The following is a 27,224-nucleotide window of genomic DNA, read 5'->3' as shown; positions in this document are numbered from 1 at the left end:
ATATATATACCGTATATACTCGAGTATAGGCCGACCCGAATATAAGCCGAGGCACCTAATTTTACCACAAAAAACTGGAAAAGTTATTGACTCGAGTATAAGCCTAGGGTGGGAAATGCAGCAGCTACCGGTAAATTTCAAAAATAAAAATAGATACCAATAATGTTTTTGAATATTTATTTCAAAGAAAAACAGTAAACTAGCGGTGTATTCAATGAAATACTTCACTCACCTCATGATGCTGATGTCCCGCTGTGATGATGATGTCCCGTGCAGCCGCGGGAGCGATGTCCCGCCTCCTATGACACACGGCACAGTGATTCCTATCATTGGATCACTGTACCAGAGGAGGTGGGACATCGCTATGTGGCTGCTTGCCATAACAAGGAGGAGGTGGGACATCGTTGCAGAGCGGCAGGAGGGGGAGGAAGGGGAATCGTAAGACAGCCCTGCATTACATTAGAACGTGAGGAGGGGGGATGGTGCGGTGCGCGCTGCGCGGCAAACTGACACAGAGGGAGGGGAAACTCACAGGGGCACTGGGCCATTCACGAGTGTCACCCAGCGGCATGGCCCCGCCCCTTTTTCTCCTCCATTTCGGGCAAATTTTTCACTGACTCGAGTATAAGCCGAGGCGGCTTTTTTCAGCCCAAAAAGTGGGCTGAAAAACTAGGCTTATACTCGAGTATATACAGTATATTTCTTGGGGGGTGGGGTGGGGGTCCGTGTGTGTGTGTGTTCTAGCATAACTCTGAAACGCCTGGGCCGCTGAAATGAAAAGGACTGAATTATATCTATGGTGTCAAGTCATGGTACTTTTGACAGTGATAGTGTGCATTTTGGATTCAAGTTCTGTTAAGATACAGCCTGTTGTGCCTTAAAATGGCTTCTACTGTAAGCACAGTGGCATTGCCATGGCAACAGCTTGTCAGTACTCCATAAGGGGGCTCCCTCTAATAACAGGATTGGGATAAATATATACCTGGGCTACACCAGGTTACCAGCTAGTATATATTAAGTCAGGTTTGTCAACAGGCTGACAAAAGTTCCTGAGATGCTTTTTCTCCCTAGTTCAATAACAGATACGCCTGCTGCGTTCATTAATTGAATTTGGAGGCGTTGAAAGACGTCTTGGTTACATCCAATGCTGAAATGCATAACCTAATTATTTAAATACTTTCCGTTCTAGCAAGTTATGGAGAATAAGGGAGCTTTAGAAGCAAACTTTCTTGTTTGATAGGTAACAAAAAAAAAATCAAGTAGACTGATAGTTGAAGACGTTTGTGCATGTTTCTGTTGTTTGACGTAAATCAATCCTTGATTGATTGTAACATTTTTACAATAACTTATCAGAAAGAACAGAAAAATCAGATTATGTTTTGTAGGCCATTTTTAAATAAGACATCTGATATGCATAATACATTACTATCATTAGTAATGGTGCAATTGCTGTATTCTAGAAGGAAAGAAGGAAGGAAAGACAATATGGATTTTTTTTCATCACTTTGAAAAATCACTTTGTTTCAACCTTTAATTCTGCAGATATCTATTGTTGCTCAGATAAAAGTATTTTCAGGAAGTGAATTTGACTCATTTCTAAGGAACTTCTGATTATAAATGTTTGTATAGATTGTTTGTCTTGTGTTGTGGTCTTCCGGTAACCTGAGAAGCTGGCAGCAGCGTCAGACAGAGAGGAGGTTTGGGAGGAACCTGAGCCAGTCCTGGAGTCTGGGGAAGGCTCGGGCGAGGGCTCTGTGTCGGAGGCAGAGAGGGGGCCAGGGCCATCTGGGAGTTGTTATGCTGCCTGTGGAGCATCCATAGTCAGAAAGCAGCAAGGAAGAGGAATGTGGCTCCCCCTGTATCCAGTGCACCCATGCACAGAACTGCCAGAAGGCAAGAACAGTTAAGACAGAAGAAATGACCTGGGAGTAAGGCTTAGAAGTGATTGGCCCCTCCCATAAGACATAAAGGAGGAGCAAAGGCATGTGAGCCTTTGCAGGAAGCAACTTAGTTCATTCTGGTCAGTTTACCTTCTGAAGCTCCGTTTTGACTCTTTGCTCCATGTGACCTTGCCAAGCTAATTGCCAATTCAGTCTTTGGCAGCGCTTCAAGGAAGATAAAGGTGGGTGCTTGTCAACCTTATCCCGAAAGACTTTGGCAGCTTACTGTAGGACTTTTAAAAACTATTTGGGACTCATTACGGGCTGTAAATGAACATAATTCACAGCCTTTGAAATAAAAAGAGGGTTTGGGGGACTAAGCGTGTGCTTTTTAATGTAACAGGAAGCCTAGGTCTGAACATCTTGGTCACAGACTCCACTTGCAAAAGAATATACTTTTCTGGCTATTTTTATGGTTTACGTTGGCTTTACTCAGTTTCAATTGTCCTTTTATGTGTCCTTTATTTTAATCTTGACTCTGGTAACTACATAAACAATTCTCTGGAAGAGAAGAATAAGAAGAATACACTTGTATACTGTTGTTCCTTATCTTTTCTTTTTATTTTTCTCTTTTTTTTTCTTTTTTTTTTCTTCTTTTTTCTTTTTAGCGCAATTTTTAGTAACTGAATAGATTAATGAATAGAGAAATGCACCAAAGTGAGAAGTAGAGGAAAAGAAGAGGGAGAAGTAAGGAGGGAGGAAGAGGGGAATGTAAGGAGGATGAGAGGGGAAGGAGGGTGAAGAAGGCGAGAAAGGAAGATAGGAGGGGAAAGGGAAGTAGGAGGGGTGATTGTTGGAGGGAGAAAGGAAAGTTGGAGGGGGAGAAGAAGGGGTGTATGGAGGATGAAAGCGACAGGTTGGTTTTATATGTTGGATGAGGTTTGTTTTATTTTTTTATATTATTATTATTGCAAATATTCAGTATATAAGTGAATGTACAAAATTGAAAATGAAAATGAATAAAACATTTGAAAATAAAAACAAAAAAAAACAATTCTCTGGACAACACTATGGGAAGTGGTTTGGCAATAGTTTATTCTTGGATGCTTTTCAGCTTCTCAGTTTAAGTTTGAAAGAAAGCGAATAGACCAAAATTGCCCAGTTGGCTTCAGTACATATGAGAAGACTCCCCATTTATTTATCTGTATCTGCATTTGTATTTATTAGTTTGTTAAACATATAAAAGGTAGCATGTATAAATATAAACATGGACATGAATGAAAGAAATGAATGTGAATAAATGGGGACAATAGGACAGGGAGGGTAGCATTGAACATAGCTTCATCCCCCTATTTTCCCCACAACAGCAATCCTATGAGATGGGATGGGGACTGGCTCAAAGTCACCCAGGTGGCTTTCATGTCTAAGGCGGGACTAGAACTCTCAATCTCCTGGTGATTGGACCAAAGCCACCACTTTTCATGCCTAAAGTGGGACTAGAATTCCCAGTCTCCTGGTGATTGGCCCAATGTTACCTAGCTGGCTTTCATGCCTAAGGCAGGATTAGAACTCCCAGTCTCCTGGTGATTGGCCCAAAATCAACAAGTTGGTTTCATGCCTAAGGCAGGACTAGAACTCCCAGTCTCCTGGTGACTGGCCCAAAGTCACCCAGCTGGCTTTCATGCCTAAAGTGGGACTAGAACTCGCAATCTCCTGGTGACTGGCCCAAAGTCACCCAGCTGGCTTTCATGCCTAAGACAGGACTAGAACTCCCAGTCTCCTGGTGACTGGCCCAAAGTCACCCAGCTGGCTTTCATGCCTAAGGCAGGACTAGAACTCCCAGTCTCCTGGTGAAGGGCCCAAGCCACCCAGCCAGATTTCACGTCTAAGGCAAAACTAGAACTCACTGCCTCCCAGTTTTTTAGCCTGGTGCCTTAACCCCTAGACCAGACTGTCTCTCTGTCTCTCTCTCAGCTGCCGCAGTTCAATGATAGGGCACCCTATAACAAATGGCATCTACGAAACATGGCTAAAATATCGGCATATCTCAAAGATCATTCAAATGAGATATATAAACGAGACTGGAAAAAATGGATTGACTATATACAAAATAAATACGGGACTAAGAAATTCCAGTTAGCCTATGCTTAAGATCAGAAATGATTTAAACTGTTAAAAGTCAGTTCAGTAAGAAGAAGCTAAGGTCAATCTAGAATGTCATTAATTTCTTTATTTCTTTTTTCTCAATAGATTTTAGACTGTGTTAGTTAAAAATCCATACCGTGTACGGGTTCTGGGAAGTCGGGGGGGGGGAAGGAGGAGGGGGGGTGGGGGGGTGGAGGGAGGGAGGGGCACACACAACAAAAAAAAAATTGTACTTCAATGTCTTAATGATTGACAAATGATGACATATTTGTGTTTGTTTTTTTTTAAAGAAAAATAAAAAAGTTCTGTTTAAAAAAACAAAACAAATGGCATCTGATAGAGAGGACCTCTGCATTTGGGGATGCATCACCCGTTTCACTTTTGTTCCCATACTTGCCTTCCCAGCTTCCGTCCTCTGCCAGGTGGAGCCCGTGGGAAGATGGTTCGAAGCCTTCGTCAGGAGGAGAAACATAAACGTTTCTGCCTCTTTCCAAGAATTAGAAGACGAGAAGGAACTCTCGGAAGAGTCGGGGGACGAAGAGCTACAGCTAGAAGAATTTCCCATGTTAAAAACTCTGGATCCCAAAGATTGGAAGGTACATCATAATGTTGCACCCTTTGACTTTGCTGGTCAGAAGGTCACAAAAGATAAGCACACGACTCTGGGACACTGCATAACCGTCATAAATATGAGTCGCTTGCCAAGCCTCTTGTTGATCTCACAACCATGGAGATGCTGCAACAGTCGTGGGAAAAACGGTCGTAAATCATTTTTTTTCTCCAGTGCCCGTTGTAACTTCAAATGGTCACCACACAAACTGTTGCAAATCTATTTGTTATAAGCAAAATAGCACTTAGCAATAGCACTTAGATTTATATCGGTATTTTGCAGTCCTCTCTAAGCGGTTTACAGAGTCAGCCTCTTGCCCCCAACAATCCGAGTCCTCATTTTACCAACCTCGGAAGGGATGGAAGGCTGAGTCAACCTTGAACCGATCAGGATCGAACTCCTGGCAGTGGGCAGAGTGAGTCTGCGATAGAGCATTCTAACCACTGAGCCATGAGGAACGAGAATAAGGGAGGGAGGGAGGGAGAAAGGAAGGAAGGGCAATAGAAGTTAAATTTATATATCACTTCACAGTGCTTTATAGCCCTCTCTAAGTTTGCAGAGTCAGCATATTGTCCCCAACAATCTGGGTCCTCATTGTAAGCCACTTAAAATCAAGTGGGTAAGCAGCCCCCAGGTGTATGTATCAACACAGGTAGTCCTTGACTTACAACAGTTCATTTAGTGGCCATTCAATAGCAATGGCACTTAGACATATACTGCATCACAGTGCTTTACATCCCTCTATAAGCCGTTTATAGAGACAGCCTCTTGCCCCCCCAACAATCTGGGTCCTCATTTTACCCACCTCAGAAGGGAGGGGGAAGGCTGAGTCAACCTTGAGCCTGGTGGGATTTGGACTGGCAAATTGCAGGCAGTCAGCAGAGGTAGCCTGCAGTACTGCTCTCTTACCACTGTGCCACCGAGGCTGCAATAACTTTAGTACTGGCAAGACAGACAAGAGAACTGGATAAGGGAGAGACCATGGGGATGGGGAAAATATAATTCCTTCATGTTATGGTTTCTCTTATTATTAACCTGAGGCTGCTATAAATATTCATGGTTTTTTTTTCCCTTCCCAGAATCAGGATCACTATTCAGTTCTTGGATTGGGAAGGTTAAGATACAAGGCCTCTCAGAAACAGATCAAAGCAGCTCGTAAGTTCGCCAAGCGTTCGTGGGAAATTGGTAAAATAATAAAACTTCTTCTCCCTAAGTTGAATTTTTTGTTTCGTCACAGTCGCTCATAGGCTGCAAGGTAAGAGTGGGACAAGGGGACAATTTAACATCCTTCCTTCAACTAGTCTCACCCTCCTGGACAAGATTACATCCATATCTAGCTGGGGTAACATCCATGTGCCATAAGATTCTTTTTTTATAATTGTTTTAAACACTTAAACACATCGACAAAAACATAGGCATAACTTACAAACAACCCCAGAACTGCATGTTCCTTTTACAGCAGGTACCTATCGGTGAATCTTTACAGTTATTGTTTCCCCTACTATACATTCTAATTTTACATTTGTGGTCACTTGGTTTCTTAATTCTTTACTTAGTTGTTTATGTTTAGTTATTTGTATCAGACAATCAAATGACCCTTGTTCTATTGTATATCTTTTTCTACTTTTGTATATCCTATTTTTCCCTACCTTCTTATCACTCTCTCCTACTTCTTCTACAATACATTTCCTGATTTCTTATTTCTATCATCTAACCATTTGTACCATTTTCCCCAAACTAAATGGTTACTCTTTTTTTCCCCAATATATTTTTATTATTTTTACATTTAAAACAATGCAGTACCGCGAAGTCGAAGTGACCATATCTTCACATTATATACAGCTAGTCTCAACCATTAACAGTTAGCCTACTTAATACATTGTCTATCCTTCTGTCCAATCCCAATATATACAGTTGGTTCCAGTCTTGTCACCTTGTCTTACACCAGTCATAAAATCTGTTCCAGACTTCAAAATATTCTGATTCCCCTTTATTTTTAAGTTCAAGAGGGAGCCTATCTGCTTCTGCACAGGACAACGCTTTTCTGATTATATCTAGCTCTGATGGTGTATTTTCTTTTTTCAAATTCTGCACAAAAGTTATGCGCGCTGCAGTTAGTACATGTATAATTAAATAAAGTGTTCGAAAGGTTGCCTGAGTTCATGTGTAATGGAACTGGGCTTGATTTTATTTTCCTTAATCCATAGATAAAGCCATGGTCCTGAAGCACCATCCTGACAAGCGGAAAGCAGCAGGAGAACAAATAGGTGAAGGTGACAATGATTATTTTACCTGTATTACGAAAGGTAAGAACTACCAAGTATAGCACTAAATATAAATTAAGTTGTCTTATCAGGCCATAGGTGTTATCAGCTGATCAGTTTTCATGCCCAACCTTTGCCTTACGAATGGGCCACTATCTATAAATATATATATTTTTTACTGTCTGCACTTCCTACTTTCATTTTGACTTTTATATCGTGCTGTAAGCAGCTGAGTTACGTTTCCTTGTTCCCTCCAAGTGCTCCAGTTGATTGATTCTACCCCTCAAACCCACCTTGTTTAATTCCTCTGAACAACACATCCACCCACACATATACAGACCAGTTGTATTACGCTAAAATATCCCCAAAGGCATGGGAAGAAGATGGCAACCAAGTGCAGCAGTCATTCTGAACGCTGTGGCCCGCCAGCAGCCAGCGGAACTGACAGCAGATTCGGACAGTGAGGAGGTTGGGGAGGAACATGGGCCAATCCTGGAGTCTGGGGAAGGCTCGGATGAGGGCTCTGTCGGAGGCAGAGAGGGGGCCAGAGCCGTAGGCCAGTTAACAGCTGCCTTCAGAGTAAGACATCAGTGAGACAGACAAACAGCTAGAGTCTGTTCCCAGTGTGCGCATGTGCAAAGTTGCCTGACGAAGGGAACAGCTAAAGAACAGGGGTCGACTTGGGAGTGAGGCCACAGATGGACGATGAATGGCCCCTCCCAGAGGAAATAAAAGAGGAGCAAAAGGGGAGTGGAGTTTGCAGGAGACAATTCATTTGCTTAATTGGTTCATGACTCTCTGAGACTCCTTGCCAAGTTTTGCAGATCTCAGCCTGCCAGCTCTCCAAGCCAGATAAGGTCTGTGACTGTAAATCCTCCCTTGAAAGACTCCCTTGAATGAGCAGAATTCACAGTAATAACGGGATTTTGCCGGGACGAGGAGTTTCCTGCATGTTCTTAAGAAGCCTAGGTCAGAACAGACACAATAAAAACAAGAATTGGGGTGGGTGGGTGGGGGTGAAGTGAAAACAGTCTGGGGACACAACTTTGTGTTACAAAAAATTAGGAAGCAACTGATCAATGTAAATAGACCCAGGAGTGAGTTATCACAGGCATGGATAAGTGTGCTCTAATTGGACCTTGGCAGTAAAATTCCTTGTGAAATTCCTGTGCAGGTAATCTTCGATTGAGAACTATTCGTTGAGTGACCGTTCAAAGTTACAACGGTATTGGGGGGGAGGGAAGTGACTTATGCACCTTTCCCACACTTGAAACGGTAACAGTGTCCCCATGATCCCATGATCAAAATTCAGACGATTGGCAACTGGCATGGATTTGTGACGGTTGCAGTGTCCTGGGGGTCATATGATTCCCTTTTTGCGACCACCTGACGAGCAAACTCAGTTGGGGAAGCCAGATTCACTTCACACCCATGTTACTAACTTAACGACTGCAGAGATCCCCTTAGCACCTATGGCAAGACAGGTCATAAAATAGGGCAAAAAACTCACTTAACAATTGTCTTGCTTAGCAAGAAAAATGCGGCTGCTCTATTGTAGTCATAACTCAAGGACTACCCGTGTTGGTTCTTAATTATTCTGAGAACTGTCTTGTTACCTTATAGTTTTCAAATAGCTGATCTTGGGAGATTAAAGATGGGTGTTCATTTGAGCCTATTGATTCTATTTTCTTTAAAAGGCCAGAAAAGTGAGGAAAGATAAGAAAGAGAAGCATTAACTTCCGACTCTGTCGCCATAAAATAAGGCATTAACATCAAATCACTTTTTTTTGTTTCTTCATAATAATATGAACAAGCCATTTCTATAAAGATCTATCAATCTAATCGATAAAACCCAAAGTCAATATTTCATTCTTTTCCACTTCAAGTGCAAAGCTCAGAAGCGTGTGGAAACAAAAGTACTTACCGTATTTTTCGGAGTATAAGATGCACCTTTCCCCCCTAAAAGAGGGTGAAAATTTGGTGGGCCTTATACACTGAATGTAGCCCCACACACTCACCTTCCCCCACCCTTTGGCCTCTACCTCCTAGCAATTTACCTCCTTGCAGCAAATGGGGAAAATGGGGCTTGCGGAGGCTGCAATGGGCTATAGCAATCCCTGCAGCCTGAAACAGCTGGTGATCGGGAGGCCCCTGCTGAAATTGAAAGTGAAACTTGCTGTTTGCTGCAAGGAGGCAAATTGCGGGGAGGCAGAGGGAGATTTGTTTTTCCGCATTCGCTGGCTAGGGAATTCTGGGAGTTGAAGTCCAGACATCTTCAAGTTGCCAAGGTTGAGAAACACTGTTCTATCCATTTAATAAATAAATGTCTAATTTTAACCTTCCAGCCTACGAAACGTTATCAGACCCTGTGAAAAGAAGAGCGTTTAACAGCATAGACCCTACTTTCGACAACACCATTCCTTCCAAAAGCGAAGCCAAGGAAAACTTCTTCGAGGTGTTTGCCCCCGTTTTTGAAAGGAATGCCAGGTAAGCCTTTTTTTTTTTTTTTGGTTAGACTCTCAGGGATTCCTCCTTCCCCTCTCTGGGAATGTTATTGTGCTTTTCAAATCTTTTCAAGCCGTCATTGGATTTCCTTGAAGGTCCGCTTACGGGGGGGTGAAAAACAGAACAGTCGGTTCCTACCTTTGTGTTTGGCAGATTGGCAGGAAAACACACTGGAGTGTAAAGCAATTTGCTCGACTGTACATACAGGCGGAATCTGGATGACATTGAAACAGTTTCATTGCTTTGCCTGGATTGTGGATACCATAAACGTTGAATAACAGAGTTGGAAGCAGTGGTGGGTTCCGGATCCCGTTCCAACCCCGTACGGGTCCCCTTACTTAAGGATGTCCCATCTACTGCAGGCGTGTTAAACACATGGCCTGCGATAGGCCGAGTTGTCCCAGAGGGCCATCCTGGAGACAGCGAGGGACATCCCGTGCCACCCCGGCCACGCCACCCCACTAGACCGCAAGGAGTAGGCCACACCCATCCCAGGCCCCCAAGGGCAAACAAAATCCTGGCCGCAGTGGGATCGAGTTTGACACCCCTGATCTAGTGGGGCCCAGAAGAAGGGCCTTCTCCGTGGTGGCTCCCTCCCTATGGAACATCATCCCTGCGGAGATCAAATTGGCCTCCATTCTGACGCTCTTTTGGAAAGGCCCCAAAGATAGGGGTTTTATCAGCAGGCCTGGTGACCCTAAGGAGATATGGAGTCCATCAAGTGGTTTGCTTGATTGTTGCCACCAGAGTGAGTTGGATGGCCATGTGTACTTCCTTAATAAATTAAACAAATGTAACATTGGCACCATGATGATGTCATCTTGCAGTTCTGTTTCATGTTAAGAGTTTAGTTGCTTGGGGTAGCATGTTAGACCATTTGATATATTATTTCTTTCTGAATTTGAAATCCCCCTAAAATAAAATAAAAATGCAGCTGTTTATATATGGGGAACAATGCTGGAGATGCGGTTTCTGCAAAAAAAATATGTATGTTTGTTTGCTCATTTGCTACAGATGGTCAAATAAGAAAAATGTTCCTAAGCTTGGGGATCTGAACTCATCCTTCGATGAGGTGGATGCCTTTTATTCTTTCTGGTAAGTGAATTAATTCTGCCACTTTTTTTATCAGGATCATACAGATGAAACCTATAGGAAAAGCAAATAGAGAATGAATAGAAATTGTAAATCTATACAAGGAAAATAAAATATTGTGGTCTTTAGCTTTTATTTAATGAACCTGCTTCCTTTTTTTTTTTGTTTTCCTCATCTTCCCTAAAATAAACTATCTTGAATATAACTAACTGAGTTTCAAACACCAGAGAGCATAGATCAAACATTGGTAATAGGATAAGAACAGGATAGGGTAGGATAGGAGGAATGGAGAATAAAGTGGAACAGAACAGAAAGTATGGAATGGAATGGAGAATAGAATAGAAAGTATGGAATGGAGAATAGGAATGGAATGGAATAGAATAGAATTACAGAGTGGGAAGGGGTCTTGAAGGTCTTCTAGTCCAGTGGTTCCCAAACTTGGCAACTTTAAGACTTGTGGATTTCAACTCCCAGAATTCTCCAGCCAGCTCTGCTGGCTGGATAATTCTGGGAGTTGAAGTCTACAAGTCTTAAAAGTTGCCAAGTTTGGGAATCACTGTTCTAGTCCAACCCCCTGCTTAGGAAGGAAAGCCTATACCATTTCAGTCAAATGGTTATCCCATCTCTTCTTAAAAAAACTTCCAGTCAGGATGCTGGTGGGAAGATTCTGGAAATAGAACTACGCACATCTTTTAAGTAGCAGAGGTTGAAAAAACTCTGATCTACTATATAAGTGTGATATTAAGTTTTGGGTTTGGAAAACGGGCTTTTATTTTTACTAACACATGGATTTACATAAGTAGTCAAAGCCTGCTCTCTGTCATGCTGTATTTAGTCTGCTATGTAAAAACACATTAAAAGGACGAAAATATATGTGGCAATATAGACTATTACTCTGCATGTTTTATGATTCTTGCGGTTTTTCTTGTATATGGTGTTTCCATTATCAGACTACAAACAATAAAAGTGATATTTCCTGCTTTCTAATCTGGAATTCGCATATTACCAAAATGGATTATTAAAAAAGGCTTTTAAATTATATTAAGGAGCTGTCATTTTCCCATGTGTTTTATTGACTTTTTCTTTTGATGTTACTTCAATAGGTATAACTTTGATTCTTGGCGAGAATTTTCTTACTTGGACGAAGAAGAAAAAGAGAAAGCAGAATGGTGCGTAAAGAAAAGGGCTTTTCAAAAGAAATGATTAATATATCGAAATGATGCGTTCACACATTAGACTGGGTGTCACCAATTTTAGACAGCCCTGTATTTGTTTGCTCGGAAATAAATCCCTTTTAATTCAATGGAAAATACTTACGTATACATAGCTATGAAGAGGATTGAAGCCTTATCTAGGAATATGTCTGAACTTAAGTAGTAATCTTGTGTTGTTGCATATTACTAGATGGTACATTATTGTTGTCTTGTTCTTATTATTAGTGGTTTTGGGTCAGTCCTGATTCTTTTTCGACATACTATTTTTGGACATGGCTTGCCCCGCTTCCAAGGGGAGGGGGGAGGGAAAGAGAGAGAGAGAGAGGAGAAGGAAAGAAGGAAGGAAGAACAATAGAAAGAAATAGAAAGAAAATACACACACATATACATAAATGTTCTGACCCCCTCCTCTGTCCAGTAACGAATGCCAAGGCAAGCTTAACTGGAATGTACTTTATTAGCAAGAAACCAAAACCTCGGTGGCTGAAAGCCAAGCATAACAAACAGATAAGGACCTTGGCAGCAACTCAGACAAACTCAGGCAGCAATAAACACAGATAAAGCTTGGCAGCAATCCAGCCTGCCAAGCTCCTCCGACATTCAATCCTGCATTGACTTCTGCAAAGAGGGCCGTGTGCACAAGCAGTCTTTGTATAGTCTGGAGAGGAGCCTAGTGACCACCAGCTGAGTGCAATTACCTCCTGTAACTGCGCAACTGTTCCTGAAGCCTATTAGCTCTTCGGTGCCGGGCATCCAGGAACAACTCACTACTGGCGTCCGGATCACTCTCCCTTGTCTCCTCCCCACTGGTTCAAGGTTCAGGCGCCTCCTGGTGGCCAACCAGCCTCTCTGCGCCCTGCTCAGAGTTGGAACCCTGCCCAGGGTCCTCCACATCCTCCAGAGCCGACTCAGAGGGCCCCTCGCTGTCAGAGTCTGGTGGCAGCTCCAACGGCTCTTGCTGGGCCACAATACATACATATGCATGGATACATACATACACCGTGTTTCCCCGAAAATGAGACAGGGTCTTATTTTCTTTTGACACCCCCCCCTGAAATAAGCGCTTGGCCTTATTTTCGGGGAGGTCTTTTTATTTTTGAGGTGCAGGAGGAGGCGAGCTTGGCCACCTCATGGGTGCTGCTGTGCTGCAATAATTCGGGAGGGGCTTATTTTCAGGAGCCTATTTTAGTGCATGCGCTCAGAATAACAAAATTAAGAATTGGAAGGGACCTTGGAGATCTTCTAGCCCAGCCCTCTGCTGAAGCCGGAGGCCCGACACTTTTTCAGACAAGTGGCTGTCCAGTCTCTTCTTAAAAACCTCCAATGTTGGAGCACCCACAATTTCTAGAGACGAGCCATTCCACCGATTAGATAGGAAGCCACCTGGGTGATCTCGGGGTCCCTTATACCCAAAAGGTGTTTTTTGATGAACCTTTTTGGCACCGAGTGTCGAAACGGGAGCTCGTGTATGCCGGAAACCGGAAGAGCAGCTGCCCAGTGTGCATGCGCGCACTGGGAAGATGATCTTCCAGTTTCCGTCGCGCACATATGCACCGGCCAGCTGGTCTTCGTGTGTGCATGCGCGACAGAAGTTCACCAACACTGGCCTAGGACCATGGCTTATTTTGCAAACGTATCCGAGCTAAACTGAGCGTCTTTCCCTTCAGTCGAGATGAGAGAAGATGGATTGAAAAGCAAAACAGAGCCGGCAGATCGTTAAGGAAAAAGGAAGAGATGAATAGAATGAGGACCTTAGTGGGTAAGTATGAACTCCCAGATCCTTGGTTTATCCGATCGTTAAATGGCACCTTTTGTGCCAGCCCTATGTATATAAATTTTCTTTCTGTTCCAAGATAACTCATACAGTTGTGATCCCAGAATAAAAAAGTTCAAAGAGGAAGAAAGAGCAAAGAAAGAAGCCGAGAAGAAAGCGAAGGTCGAAGCAAAACGGAAAGAACAAGAGGAAAAAGAAAGAGTGAGTTCTAAATTATATCTTAAGTTGAAACCATCTTCTTTTTCTTTCTTCTTCTTTTTTCTTTCTGTGTGTGTGTGTGTCTGTGTGTGTTTTCCAGCATAACTCTGGAATGCCTCGAGCAATTTCAACCAAACTTGATGCACAGATGACTTATTCCCTGGAAACAAATACTGTGGGGGTAAGGCACCCCTAACACCCCTCGGTGTGTGTGTGTTCTACTAAGATACAGCCTGTTGTACCTTAAAATGGCTTCTACTGTACAGCACAGTAGAGTTGCCATGGTAATGGATTCACAGTACTCCACAAGAAGGCTCCCTCTGGTAAGGGGGAAAATCCAACATCAGAAATTATGTTTGGTCCGGACATTCTCCCCCTATTATCAACTAGTTTCAGATATAAATGGGTGTATAGGCTTGGGTTTTTAGTAGTTTAATAGCACAGTGGCCTATGTCACATATTGTAGCATGCATGCAACATGTTAAAAGAATAAATCCTGGTTTACAAATTTATGGCTGCGATTATTCAAGAAGTGACATCAAGCCATGTTTTGGTTCATCCCCTAAAACAAGATTCCACAGCCACCAGAATACATTGCGATGCCTGATGTCTCCAAAATTAAAGAATCCTAATTTAAGAACTGCGGGGATTCCCTTAACAGAGGCAGCGAGAAAAGTCGTAAAACCGGGGCAAAACTGACTTAAGAAACCTCTCCCTTAACAACATAAATTTTGGGCTCCCTTGTGGTCGTAAGCCGAGGAGTACCTGTACTTGATCCTTAGGATGTTGTGATCAATTGATCTCTCCATTCTTATCAGCAGCAGCTGTAGAATAAGAACATCTGGGTTTCTTAAGATGGCTCAGGTCTATGGCCTTCCCATCTTGTCAGCGACCTGTGGCTCTGGAGTCACATGTGTCTCTTTCATCCCTCCCTGTCGCCAGTTGGCTGCACAATTGATAGGGTTAGGGTTAGGGCTTTCAGTTAGGACAGATAGAGGAAAAAGGACTCCGTGCTAGGAGGAGACTCTATAGTGGGGGGGACCAAACTTCCGGTCGGCTCCAGAATTGAATGGGGGGCTTCCGGTTAGGACCTTTGTGGCTCTTTGAGTGTTTAAGGTTGCCGACCCCTGTGATAGGCATTCATTCTTGCCAGAAAGAGAGAACTCGGGAATCCAGGCTGGTTTTGTTCCCCTCCGAGTCGCGACTTTTATTTTATTTTATTTTAAGATTTTTATTAACAAATATGTAAAATACACACACACAAAATTTAGACGTACACCACATTTACACAATACGAACAGGAACTTTCTGTTCTTTATAATAGCAATCATCAATTGATATCGCTCACCTTATATTATTTCTCCTTCTATTGTATTTCATTTGGATTTCACCATTCTTAACCCTCTTATTTTACTCATAGCTATTATTTTTTGAGTTTTGTTATATTCCTTCATTGATTCTTGTTTCTTTCCTCCATCCACCTATACCATTTATCCCATATCTGGTAGAATTCTGATTCTTCTTTTCCCTGGATTTCTTTAGTTAGTTTGTCCATTTCGGCACAGTCCATAACCTTTCTTATTATTTCATCTTCGCTTGGAATTAATTTGTTTTTCCATTTCTGGGCAAAGGCAATCCTTGCGACTTTTAATTTTGACGTAGAGAAGGATCACTCCAGAGTTTTCTTGTCTCTCAGCAAAGGCAAGCAGAACTCGAAATGGCACGACTGGCCAAGGAGAAGGAGGAGGAGGAAGCGAGACAACAGACGTTGCTGATGAAGAAAGAGAAGGATATACAGAAGAAAGCGATTAAAAAGGAGAGGCAGAAACTGCGAACAACCTGCAAGGTGAGCAGCTCTTCTCCTTGTCAAACCTTTTTTGAATATCATAATTGTTAAAACCCGGGGAAACGGGAGACGACATTTGTTCCCTTCTCAGAATTTCTTTTCTCTATCGAAATGTTTTCCCCGCAAGCAGATTTATGTTGAAATTGTGCTTTGACCTTTTCAAAATGTTTTAGAAGGGGCTTTGATGCTTTAGTTGCTTCAGAGCAATGATCGCTTTGTGGTTAGGGTTAGGGCAGTGGTCCCTAATCTTTTTTTGGCCATGCCCCACCTAAGCATCTTTAAAAATCGAAATTGGAAACAAAAAAACATTCCCTCAAACACAGCGATTATTAAAAAGGTGCTAGAATGTGTGGAAATGGATGAATTAACGATGGAACTAAAAGGCAGAGAGGAAACAGAGTACTAAAAAACATGGAATAGGTGGTATAATTGGCTTGAAAAGAGATGTAAAATTAATGCCTAATTCATGCATAGAAAATTGTTCTGACCCCCCCCCCCCCTCGTCCCACACCAAAGCACACCGAGCCAAAGATACTTTACGGAATTTATTAACAGACAGACAGGTCCTTGGCAGCAATCCAGCACAGACAAGTCTTGGCAGCAATCCAGCCTGTCAAGCTAACACGACAGTTCTCCAACTTTAGTGAATGCGTTGACTCCTGCAAAAAGGGCGTGTGCACAAGCATTCCTTTTATGGTCTGGAGAGGAGCCTAATTACCACCAGCTGAGTGCAATTACCTCCTGTAACTGTGCAACTGTTCTTTACGCCGATTAGCTCTCTGGTGCCGGGCATCCAGGAACAACTCCCTTGGCTCCTTCCCATTGCTGACGTCCAGATCACTCTCCCTTGTCTCCTCCCCACTGGTCCAAGGCTCAGGTGCCTCCTGGTGGCCAACCAGCCTCTCTGCGCCTTGCTTGGAGTCGGAAGCCTGTCCAGGGTCCTCCACCTCTCCAGAGCCGACTCAGAGGGCCCCTCGCTGTCGGAGTGTGGTGGCAGCTGCAACGGCACCTGCTGGGCCACAACACCAGGCTTGTTGGCAGAATCAGCTCTTCAAGGCCTTGCGAAAGAGGGTCAAAGTGAAGGCCTATCTCATCTCTGGAGGGATGATACTCCATAGGGAAGGGAGCCACCACAGAAAAGGCACTTCTTTGTTCCACCACCAGATGGACCACCTTGGGGGGGGGCTGGGAAAAGACGCCCCTTCAAAGAACCTGGTCCCAAACCATGTAGGTGTCAGGGTTCCAGAAATCACCTCCAACGAGATAAAACTCTGACGCTTGTGGTTCCTCAAAGTTCCAATTTATTAGGGATGCCATGTTGGCACATCTGGGAAAACCTGAATCTGAACGCTTCCTGGGTTTTCCCACCCAGTTGAAAGATCAGGATCCTGCCCCAAATCCCACACAAGTTCATCACATGGTCCAATCTTCCACTGCCACAAAGACAGATTCCTCCCATCCAGATCCGGCCAGGTGCAGAGACCAATGTTGACTTTCTTAGAAGAATGTTGTTATGGCTACATATTATCACCCAAGTCCATATAATTTTTCCCTTCCCATTTTCCCACCATAGAAAGTAAACAGTAGAAAGTGTGACATGCCTGAACCCTAAAAAGAAAAGAGGGATTGCATTTTTTTAAGCGCTTTCGAACTGCTAGGTTGGCAGAAGCTGGGACAAGTCATGGGAGCTCACTCGGTTACATGGCGCTAGGGATTCGATCCGCCCAACTGCCGACTTTCTCTGACAGACAAGCTCAGTGTCTTAGCCACTGAGCCACCGTGTTCCCTTGGATTTTAAAATTAACCCGTTTTTAAAATTAAAATTAAAAACCTCCAAGGTTTTAATTGCTAAAACCGCGATGTCAAAAGCGCGCCGACAACAGCGCGCCGACAGAAGCGAGATTTACTTTAAGGTAAGATTTACATTTAGGGTTAGGGTTAGGGTTAGGTTTAGGGTTACTTTACAGCGCGCTTCTGTCAGCGCGCTTTTGTCGGCGCGCTTTAGAGCTAATTAGTCACTCATTCGTCGCACGGTTTTGTCACCGCGCTTTAGACATCGCAGTTTAGTCAGGCGCGCTTTTGTTGTGTGCGCATTTGTGGTGGAACCAATTGCCCAACTCCATCTTCTATCGCAAAGTAAAGAGTGAGCCATATTTTCTTTTTTTAAAAAAAATTTTTTTTCAAAACAAACACAACACATAAAATCTTCCTTTTTTACATACTGTAGAAAGTGTATCAGTTGGTTACAAAAGGTTTTTCGTGCATCTCTTCCACAGTCATCAAGCATAATTCATATTAGCTCAAGTATTTTAACTCAAATATTTATATGTTACCCTTGTACCTCCATTTATATTTGACTATAATTATTTAAACATCCTTCATCATAAAATATACCGAAATTTAATACATAACCACATACTGGCATTTCATTTAATATTTCAAAAATCCTCCAATAACACTGAATCCATATAATATCCATTAATATTTAGCTAGAACAGGACATATGGACTTTTGATAACAGACTTTTCTAATCCTCCTTTCCAAATCGCTGTTGGCAATTTTCATCTAGTTTCCTTATATTATACTCATATATATGTATATAGGTTGTCATCATTATCCCTCCTTTATTTGGCTATATCCTGTATCACAACATTTTACCTCTAATAATCAAAACTTAACTGTATCTAACTAAATTCTTTTTTATTAGCTTTTATCTATAATCCAAAAGGATTTCTAATCTTCCTTTCATGGCTACCATTCAATATTCATATCCAATTATTACTTATCACAACGCTACACATTGTATACATTATTATCATTATCAATTATTTGTTTAATTATATCTATTATTACTAAATTTCACTAAATTTAACTAGTTTTAAGTTATATTCTTCCATCTATCAACCTGTATCGTTCCAATAACAAAACAATCTTGTATTTTCTGCCATAGTATTTTAACCAGTGTTTCTCAACCTTGGTGACAGAGCTGGCTGGGGGAATTCTGGGAGTTGAAGTCCACGGGACTTAAAGTCACCAAGGTTGAGAAAACTGATTTTAACTCAGATATTTATACATGTTACCCTTATACCTCCAATTTTTACTTGACTATAATTGTTTGAGTGAGCCATACTTTCTGACCACTGAAACTCATCTTAACGTTGGTGTTATAGCAGGGTGATGTCCAGGGGTGGGTTTCTCGCCCCATTCCAACCGGTTCGGTTGGAACGGGGCCAGCGGCGTCCTCGTGCACGCGCGCAGTGCACGCATGCGTACTAGCGCCTGTGCGATGCTCCAGCTGCTCCTGGAGGATCACGCAGGCGCGGTATGCGTTCTGCGCATGCGTGGAAGCGCAGAACTTGTCAAAACCGGGTAAGAAACGCGGGCGGGCGGGTGGATCCTTCAGCGTTCCTGGAAGTTACTTACTTCCGGGTTCGCCGACCAACCAGTTCGCGGGGACCGCTGCGAACCGCCTGAAACCCACCCCTGGTGATGTCCTTTCTCCAGTCAGATATGTTTGTATGTTACTTGCATGTAATATTATTCTCCAACCTGAAAATAAAGCACTTGGCGGTCCGTTTTCAGAACTGGAATTACTTTTCTGACAATGAGGCAGAAAACGTTAAGATGATGGAAGAAGTCGAAAAGCTTTGCGATCGGCTGGAGCTAGCAAGGTATGCAAGTGCTGACCTCTACTCTCTGTTTCTCTGACCTTCCACTTTTCTGCTACCGGTAGATCTGAAATGTCGCTCAATGATTTATTTTTAGTCTGCAGTGCTTGAATGAAGCACTTACATCCACCACAAAGGACGAAGGGAAGGCTGCGGTATTAAAACAGGTAAATATGAATATTTTGTCCTGTAAAAAAAAAAATTTAAAAATCGGCGAAAAACTTACGAAAGAGGAAACTTCCCCTGTAGAATGGCATCTCTAAAAATTGGAACATGGCAGCTGCCAGGTCTACTAGAATTTAAACGTAATAAAAACATTTTTCTGTGGGGCCTATAGAGATTTACAGGTAATCCTCAACTTATGACCACATTTGAGCCCCAAATTATTGTTGCTAAGTGAAACGCTTACCAAGTGAATTTTGCTCCATGTTATACAGCCTTTCGTGCCACCGTTTTTAAGTTTAATCTGGCTTCCCCGTTGCAGAGGTGGGTTCCTACTGGTTCGCACCAGTTTGGTAGAACCGGTTCGTCAAATCTACTGAACAAGTTAGAAGAGGTTCCACCAGTGGACCCGGAAAGCAGGCCACACCTACAGAAGAGGTTCCAAAAATTTTTGAAACCCACCACTGCCCCGTTGCCTTTGCTTGTCAGGTCACCAAAGACGATCACATTGTCCCGGGGACACGGCCACCGTCATAAATATGAATCAGTTTGCCAAGTGTCTGAATTTGGCTCATGTGACTATGGGGTCGTAAGTGTGAAAAACGATCATAAGTCACTTTTTTTTCCAGGGTCGTCGTGACTTCAAACGGTCCCTAAATGAACTGTTGTAAATTGAGGACTACCTGTATTTGCAAAAAATAATAATAATAATTCTGCATTCCCAGAAGAGAAAATAGAAAATATATATTTTAGTTCAGGAAAAGAAGGAATTTGAAATCTGCATGATTCAATCCAAGGATTTTTCCTAGATAGCAATAGCGCTTAGACTTATATACTGCTTTACGGTGCTTTACAGCCCTCTCTAAGCGGTTTACAGAGCCAGCCTGTTGCCCTCAAAAGTCTGGGTCCTCATTTTAGTGACCTCGGAAGGATGGAAGGCTGAGTCAACCTTGAGCTGGTTAGGATCGAACTCCTGGTGGTGGGCAGAGTCAGCCTGCAATACCACATTCTGACCACTGTGCCAAAAAAGGAGAATAAGAAAGGGAATGAGGAAGGAAAGGAAGGAAGGAAGGAAGGGCAATAGCACTTAGACTTATATACCACTTTATAGTGCTTTACAGCCCCTTCTAAGCGGTTTTCAAAGTCAGCATCTTGTCCCCTGGGTCCTCATTTTACTGACCTCAGAAGAACAGAAGGCTGAGTTAACCTTCAGCCAGTCAGGATCAAACTGCTGGCAGTTGGCAGAATTAGCCTGCAATATCACATTCTAAGCTCTGTGCCAGCATGGCTCCTAGATACCTTCTGATTTGATGCACAGGGATATCCAAGACAACATCCTTACTAACATACTTACTAGCTATTTTCCATTGCACCCCAATATCAGTTACTGGAATTCATTCAGAATTAGTGGCATTTAAACATTCTTACAATTCGGATCATAGATGGTGGCATAGCTCCCAAAAGAGAATAGGTGACCAAAACTACTTAACTACTGAACAAATAAAAGAATAAGCCCATTGGATATCACTATACAAAACAAATAAATGCCAGTGTAGAATCATCTAAAAACTTCTAATTTTGGTTGATTGGGGAATTTTTTTACCTCTTGATAAAAGATACTATACTAAGCAAGACTATTTTCATCATTATTTTACAGTTCTCCTTGACTTTCTGTCCGTTCTCTGGGGGGTAGTTGAAAAATGTATCTGTTTATCAAAATACAATATAAATACCAAATTCAAAAGAAAATAATGGGAAGATAAGGGAGGGAAAAGGGGAGGGAAAGTGTAGGGAAAAAGAAAGGGAAAAAGCACGTTGATTTCCAACTCTTTTTGGTGCAGTAGAATAAGATAATAGCATCAAACCTCAACTTTTTACTTTTATATAGTAATATAGACTAGCCCTTTCTATAACAACTGATCTAGCTAGTCAACAAAACCCAGAAGCAAAAGTTTCATTCTCGTCCACCTCAAGCACAAAGTCCAGAAGTGGTTTCCAAGTAGACACAAAAGTCATTGTGTTCTTTTCTTTAACCAAAGCAAGTCAATTTTCCAATCTCTCTTCAAACTCCATCAATTTTTGCAGCCATTCATTTCCCCTGTGGGGAATCAAAATTGTCCTTCCATTTGACAATTTCTGTCCATTTTTTGTGTGTGTGTGTGTCGGCTTCTTCTCCCCCAGCAGTGATCGGAACAAAATAAACGGGGAGTCTCGCCACAGTTCTGCGATGGTTGGAGAGAACGTACTTTTTTGGTTTTTGGTAATTCAGTTGAGAGGTGTGTTTGTTTACCTCCATGTAGATAGAGCAAGTAAATGAGCAGGTAAGGAGAGAGAAGGAAGAAGCAGAAGCCCGAATGCGGCAGGCCACAAAGAGCTCGGAGAAGTCGACCGGCGGAAGCGTCGGAGGCAGCAAGACCTGGTCTGAAGATGACCTCCAGTTGCTGATTAAAGCAGTCAATCTCTTTCCTGCTGGGACAAACTCAAGGTGAGCCTGTGTTTATTCTATGAGCATCAGTCGACAGCCATACAGGTAGCCCTCGACTTACAGCAAGCAGTACGCTTAATGACCGTTTGAAGGGACAACGGCGCTGAAAAAAAGCGAGCGTTTTTCACGACGTCCCCCGTGGTCATGTGATTTACAGCCGGATGCTTGGCAACTGACTCACATTTGTGACGGGGGTGGGTGGGGTGCATTGTCCCGGGGGTGCCATCACTCTACTTGACAACTAATTCCCACAATACTCTCAATAATTTACCAAGACTGTATTACTATTCTTCTTCTCTTCCTTCCTAGTATTTATTTCTCACCAGTTATGACTACAGCCAAGTTGCTTGTATCTTTCAATTTATATTGTTTTTATTGTTTCCTTGTACGATTTGACAGCTTATTTAGTAACCTTGACTATCACTAAATGTTGTATATTTTTATTCTTGATGAATGTGTTTTATTTTCCTTATGTTCACTGAGAGCAGCTGCACCAAAGACAAACTCCTTGTGTGTCCAATCACACTTGGCCAATAAAGAATTCTATTCTATTCTATTCTATATTCTTATTCTATATTCTTATTCTATTCTATATTCCTATTCTATTCTATTTTCCTATTCTATATTCCTATTCTATTCTATTCTATTCTATTTTTTTCCTATTCTATATTCCTATTCTATTCTATATTCCTATTCTATATTCCTATTCTATATTCCTATTCTATTCTATATTCCTATTCTATTCTATATTCTTATTCTATATTCCTATTCTATATTCCTATTCTATTCTATATTCCTATTCTATATTCCTATTCTATATTCCTATTCTATTCTATATTCTTATTCTATATTCCTATTCTATATTCCTATTCTATTCTATCCTTATTTCCTATTCTATATTCTATTCTATATTCCTATTCTATTCTATATTCCTATTCTATTCTATTTTCCTATTCTATATTCCTATTCTATATTCCTATTCTATTCTATATTCCTATTCTATTCTATATTCTTATTCTATATTCCTATTCTATATTCCTATTCTATTCTATATTCCTATTCTATTCTATATTCTTATTCTATATTCCTATTCTATATTCCTATTCTATTCTATTTTCCTATTCTATATTCCTATTCTATTCTATTTTATTCTATATTTCTATTCTATTCTATTCTGGTTATTTGCAGCATCCACAGTCCTACAATCATGTTTAATGTAATTTTTAGTCCCCCCGCACCCCCCCAAAAAAATCATATTTACTTATGGTTTTCAGCAAAACCAGCTTTTAGCAAACAGTTGCTGTGTTCATTTCATGACTCCTGCAAAAAAAAGGTTGGAAGGGGCCTTGGAGGTCTTCTAGTCCAACCCCCTGCTCAGGCAGGAAAGCCAACACCATTTCAGACAAGTGGTTGTCCAATCTCTTCTTTAAAGCTTCCCCAGTATTGGAAGTGTTTCATTGCAACCTTTGGTAAGTTCATTCAAAAATTCTGCAAATAATTTTCGATTACGGATGGTTTTTTCTTTTCTTTTTTGTAGATGGGAAGTTATTGCCAATTACATGAATTTGCACTCTACCACGGGGATAAAAAGAACAGCGAAAGACGTTATCAACAAAGCAAAGAACCTCCAGAAACTTGGTATCGTTATCTTTGTAAGATGGTCTGCATGCCTTCATTTTATTTACTTTGGCTTTAAATTTGGTCTTCCTTCTTCCGCAAGCTTAAAATCATTTCCGGCTGCCTCTGGAGATTTCTCACCTTCCCCCCAGTCTGAAGCAAAAAAGGGAAGAAACCTTCACATTCCACTGTCTCTCTTTTCTTACTTGGTCTCTGCTGGGGGTGCTGGTTGCTATTACAGAACATCACATCTGAATGCTTGAATGAGAGTTTTTAATCTTGTTAATCCATTCAGTAACCCCTTAAATTTGATGGAGTCAGTGGGAGGAAGGGGTGCGATCGTTAAAGCATTAATTCCGAATGAGATTTTGTGCATGTTCAGAATGCAGCCAACGATTGTAAAATCTTTGGTGTAACGGAATTTGCACCAGAAAATATCTCTGGGTTATAGAGGTTCACTGCAACACACTATCTCAAGCTTTTGGACCTCAGGGACCATTACATTCATAATTTTAAATCCCACGGATCACTATTATGATCTGCCTAATGACCGGCTGGGTGGGTGTGGCTTGGTGGTCATGTGACTGGGTGGGCGTGGCCAACTCAATGTCACTCACATCAAGGGGCGCCTCGCCGGCCTCTGCTTGCCCCTCCCCTCCCAGCCACTCCTCTCCGGCCTATCCTGGCTCCTTAGGAAGAGCTAAGCTGCCCCCACGAAAAAGTGTTGGCAAAATAGCTCGGTTCAAATTGGATCTGGCCGAGAAGGAGGCTCAACAGAAGCACCTCACAGAGGACTAGGAGCATAGGCTTTCCAAGCAGAGGAAAGACCTGCGGGAGTGCAGGTAGCGGCGCCTGGAGGCTCAGCGGGCTGAGATGGTCAGCCAGTTCCAGGCCATGATGCAGTCCCACTGGAACGGGGGCCTCCGGCTCTTTGCCACCAGTGGTCCTTCCGTCCAGCCTTCGCCCAAAGCCCCCCACCAGGAGGCTGAAGCAGACCCCATGCCAGAATTTCTGTCCCCCTCTGACCTGCACAAAAAGACCCCGATGGGGGAGATTCTCTGCAGTAACACAAACATTCCTTGCACGTATCCATCCCGGGGGCCGTAGTTTGAGGACCCCTAATTTAGTGCAATATAAAAAATGCAAATAATTTTTCTGCAGGCCACCAAAATTTTCTCGCGCATTACCAATTGTTGACCACTGCACTATCTGGTACTCTGTGTGTATAGTACAGTTAGCTGCTGTCGTTGAGAAAATATATTAAACGGTGTTTCTGCTGTTCGTGCTGATATAGGTTTGTCCAAGAAATGTATTCTGGTGGCCTTGGAGGATAATAAAAAGTCGATGAAACCCGTAGCAAAATAACCAGGAATGTCTGGTTTTTTTTAAAAGAACCGGTCGATGCTTAAACTGAGTGTTTCAGCCTTTTTGCCTTTGAAGAGAGAAAACAAGGAATCCTGTTTTAAACAGGCTTGGCTTTCATTCCCAAATTGCCTCCAATACAAAAATAAATAAATATTGTAGACATAAAAAACTAGTACGTCGTTTCCGCAAACGTACTTACGCAGCCTGAAAAGAATCTGCATGGGAAGAGGGGAAAAAAGCTTTATCAGGACATTGTTAAAGATTATTACAAAATCCTTCCAGAATTCAGACTGCAAGTTAAAAAAAAAAAAAGGACGTGTGTAAATTTATTACCAGACTTGAATTATTTGAGCATAGGCTAAATCTTTACTTAAACATTGAGTAAAAATCAGTAGATTTTATTTACTACAACTTCGTTAGTGTCCCAAAAGTGTTTTTTTCAGGAGGCAACTGGACTTTCTTGGTGGTGGGTTTTTTCTTTTGAAGGCCTTTCGCTTCTCATCCAAAGAAGCTTCTTCAGCTCTGACAGGATTGGTGGGGAAGGGTTTATATTATTTGCAGACAGCTGGTCATTTGCATCCTTTTAGAGGGTCGTTGAGGCCACTGGGAGGTTTATCCGTGTCCTGAGTGGTGCAAATGGTTCCTGTAGTTTGCCATTTTTTCTCTGGAAATCCTACTCCCACCCCATTCCAAGGGTCTTCGTCTAAGCGAGCCGAAGAAGCTTCTTATATGAGCAGCGAAACGTCCTCAAAGAGAAAAGAAGAAAGTTTTGCCTCCTTGAAAAAGCACCTTTGGGACAACTATGGATGACCGAGAATCCCTACGAACTTCATTGATGGTTGATTTGTCTTAATATCTCCTTATTGTTAGATCCTCATCAAAAGGACGACATCAATAAGAAAGCTTTTGATAAATTTAAGAAAGAGCATGGCGTCATACCACAAGCAGACAGCGCTGCCCCATCAGAACGTTTTGAAGGTAAATGGAGAGAGAGAAAGAGAGAGACAGACAGACAGTCAGAGACAGAGAGACACTGAGAGATAGAGAAAGAGAGATTGAGAGCGATTGAGAGAGAAAGACAGAGAGATACACAGAGACAGAGAAAGAGAGAGATTGAGAGAGAGAAAGAGACAGGAAGGGAGGGAGGGAGAGAGAGAGAGATTGAGAGAGACAGACAGTCAGAGACAGAGCCCTCATCAGAGCCCTCATCCGAGCCTTCCCCAGACTCCAGGACTGGCCCCATGTTCCTCCCCAACCTCCTCACTGGCTGAATCTGCTGCCCGCTGGCGGGCCACATCATTTTCCCTGTGTTTCAGCAACATAGCTTGAAGGGCTGGGATTCCTTGGAAGGCTAGATAAGGAAATAAAGATAGAATTGTCTTTGGAAAAAGACCCATTTGTTTAAAGAGCATCTTGTTATTAAAAAGAAGAAACGCACTTTAATAGCTGGAAGAAATCTACACGTTTGGAGTCCCGCACTTTTGAAGGGAAATGTTTTGAAGGGAATTCTTGGCGTGAGACCATTCTCGTTTCCTTCTCCCCCCCCCCCCGACCCCCAGTATCATTCACAGACGCAACTCCGTGGACGACAGAAGAGCAAAAACTCTTAGAACAGGCTCTCAAAACGTATCCAGTGAATACTCCCGAGAGATGGGAAAAAATAGCAACCTCCGTTCCGGGCCGGTCTAAAAAAGACTGTATGAAACGATATAAGGTAATGCCAATGTGAATTTTGCTTTTCATTTTGTTTTAATTAAACTTTAACATACATTCAGCACTGCAGAGTGATACAGTGGCCTAGAGGTGGCTCTCTCGCCTCACAATCCGGAGGCTGCGAGTTCGATCCTAGATAAGAGGCAGATATTTCTCTCTCTCGACACAATGAGAATATATCTGCTGAACAAAACTCCGCACCGGCAACAGGAGGGGAATCCGGCCAGTAAATGCTCGGTTAGCTCCATTCAGTTGCCGACGTGCCCCACCCCACAAGGGATTATGGGGTCGTTAAATGATGATGATGATGATGATACAATTCAGCACTGCAACAGGTGTTACGCTGTGGACTGGTCGTAAATCCCTGCATTCAGCACTGTCATAACTTTTAACACTTGTTAAACACCTAACTCAAGGACTACTTTGGATCTATAAAAAGTCCAATCTTTGTTAACTTTCTTCTCTTGAATTAATGTTGACGATTACTTGCTTAAATCCATGAAGTACAGGTAGTCCTCAACTTAACAACTGTTCGCTTAGTGACCGACAGAACAACAGGATAAACTTTGAATTTGTGATCGTAAATTAAGGACTACCTGTAATTAATTTTGAAGTGAGAAGCTCAATCCAGCCTAAAAGGATCAAAATCTGCCAGCTGGTGGGCCCAGGATTGTTACCTCTGCCCC

General features: G+C 42.3%; 1 protein-coding gene across 2 annotated transcripts in view; it reads left to right on the top strand.

Annotated features, from left to right (window-relative positions):
- The window catches only part of DNAJC2 (DnaJ heat shock protein family (Hsp40) member C2), a 31,002-nt gene that overhangs the window by 2,405 nt on the left and 1,373 nt on the right, over positions 1 to 27,224 (top strand). The window contains exons 2-16 of one of the 2 annotated variants that reach the window (XM_032221027.1): positions 4,431 to 4,621; positions 5,715 to 5,790; positions 6,843 to 6,941; positions 9,245 to 9,386; positions 10,419 to 10,499; positions 11,600 to 11,665; positions 13,378 to 13,469; positions 13,564 to 13,685; positions 15,379 to 15,528; positions 19,111 to 19,199; positions 19,294 to 19,363; positions 21,659 to 21,843; positions 23,381 to 23,481; positions 25,696 to 25,803; positions 26,385 to 26,539. In XM_032221027.1, coding sequence (XP_032076918.1) covers positions 4,431 to 4,621; positions 5,715 to 5,790; positions 6,843 to 6,941; positions 9,245 to 9,386; positions 10,419 to 10,499; positions 11,600 to 11,665; positions 13,378 to 13,469; positions 13,564 to 13,685; positions 15,379 to 15,528; positions 19,111 to 19,199; positions 19,294 to 19,363; positions 21,659 to 21,843; positions 23,381 to 23,481; positions 25,696 to 25,803; positions 26,385 to 26,539 — 1,727 coding nt within the window. Of the gene's footprint in view, positions 1 to 4,430; positions 4,622 to 5,714; positions 5,791 to 6,842; positions 6,942 to 9,244; positions 9,387 to 10,418; positions 10,500 to 11,599; positions 11,666 to 13,377; positions 13,470 to 13,563; positions 13,686 to 15,378; positions 15,529 to 19,110; positions 19,200 to 19,293; positions 19,364 to 21,658; positions 21,844 to 23,380; positions 23,496 to 25,695; positions 25,804 to 26,384; positions 26,540 to 27,224 lie in introns of those variants that run through there. The other variant, XM_032221026.1, reaches the window with a different exon arrangement.

Source organism: Thamnophis elegans, chromosome 7 (genome assembly GCF_009769535.1).
Source record: "Thamnophis elegans isolate rThaEle1 chromosome 7, rThaEle1.pri, whole genome shotgun sequence".
NCBI classification, from domain to species: domain Eukaryota; kingdom Metazoa; phylum Chordata; class Lepidosauria; order Squamata; family Colubridae; genus Thamnophis; species Thamnophis elegans.
Note: the sequence above shows the minus strand (reverse complement) of the source record. Positions and strands in the feature narration are given on the sequence as shown.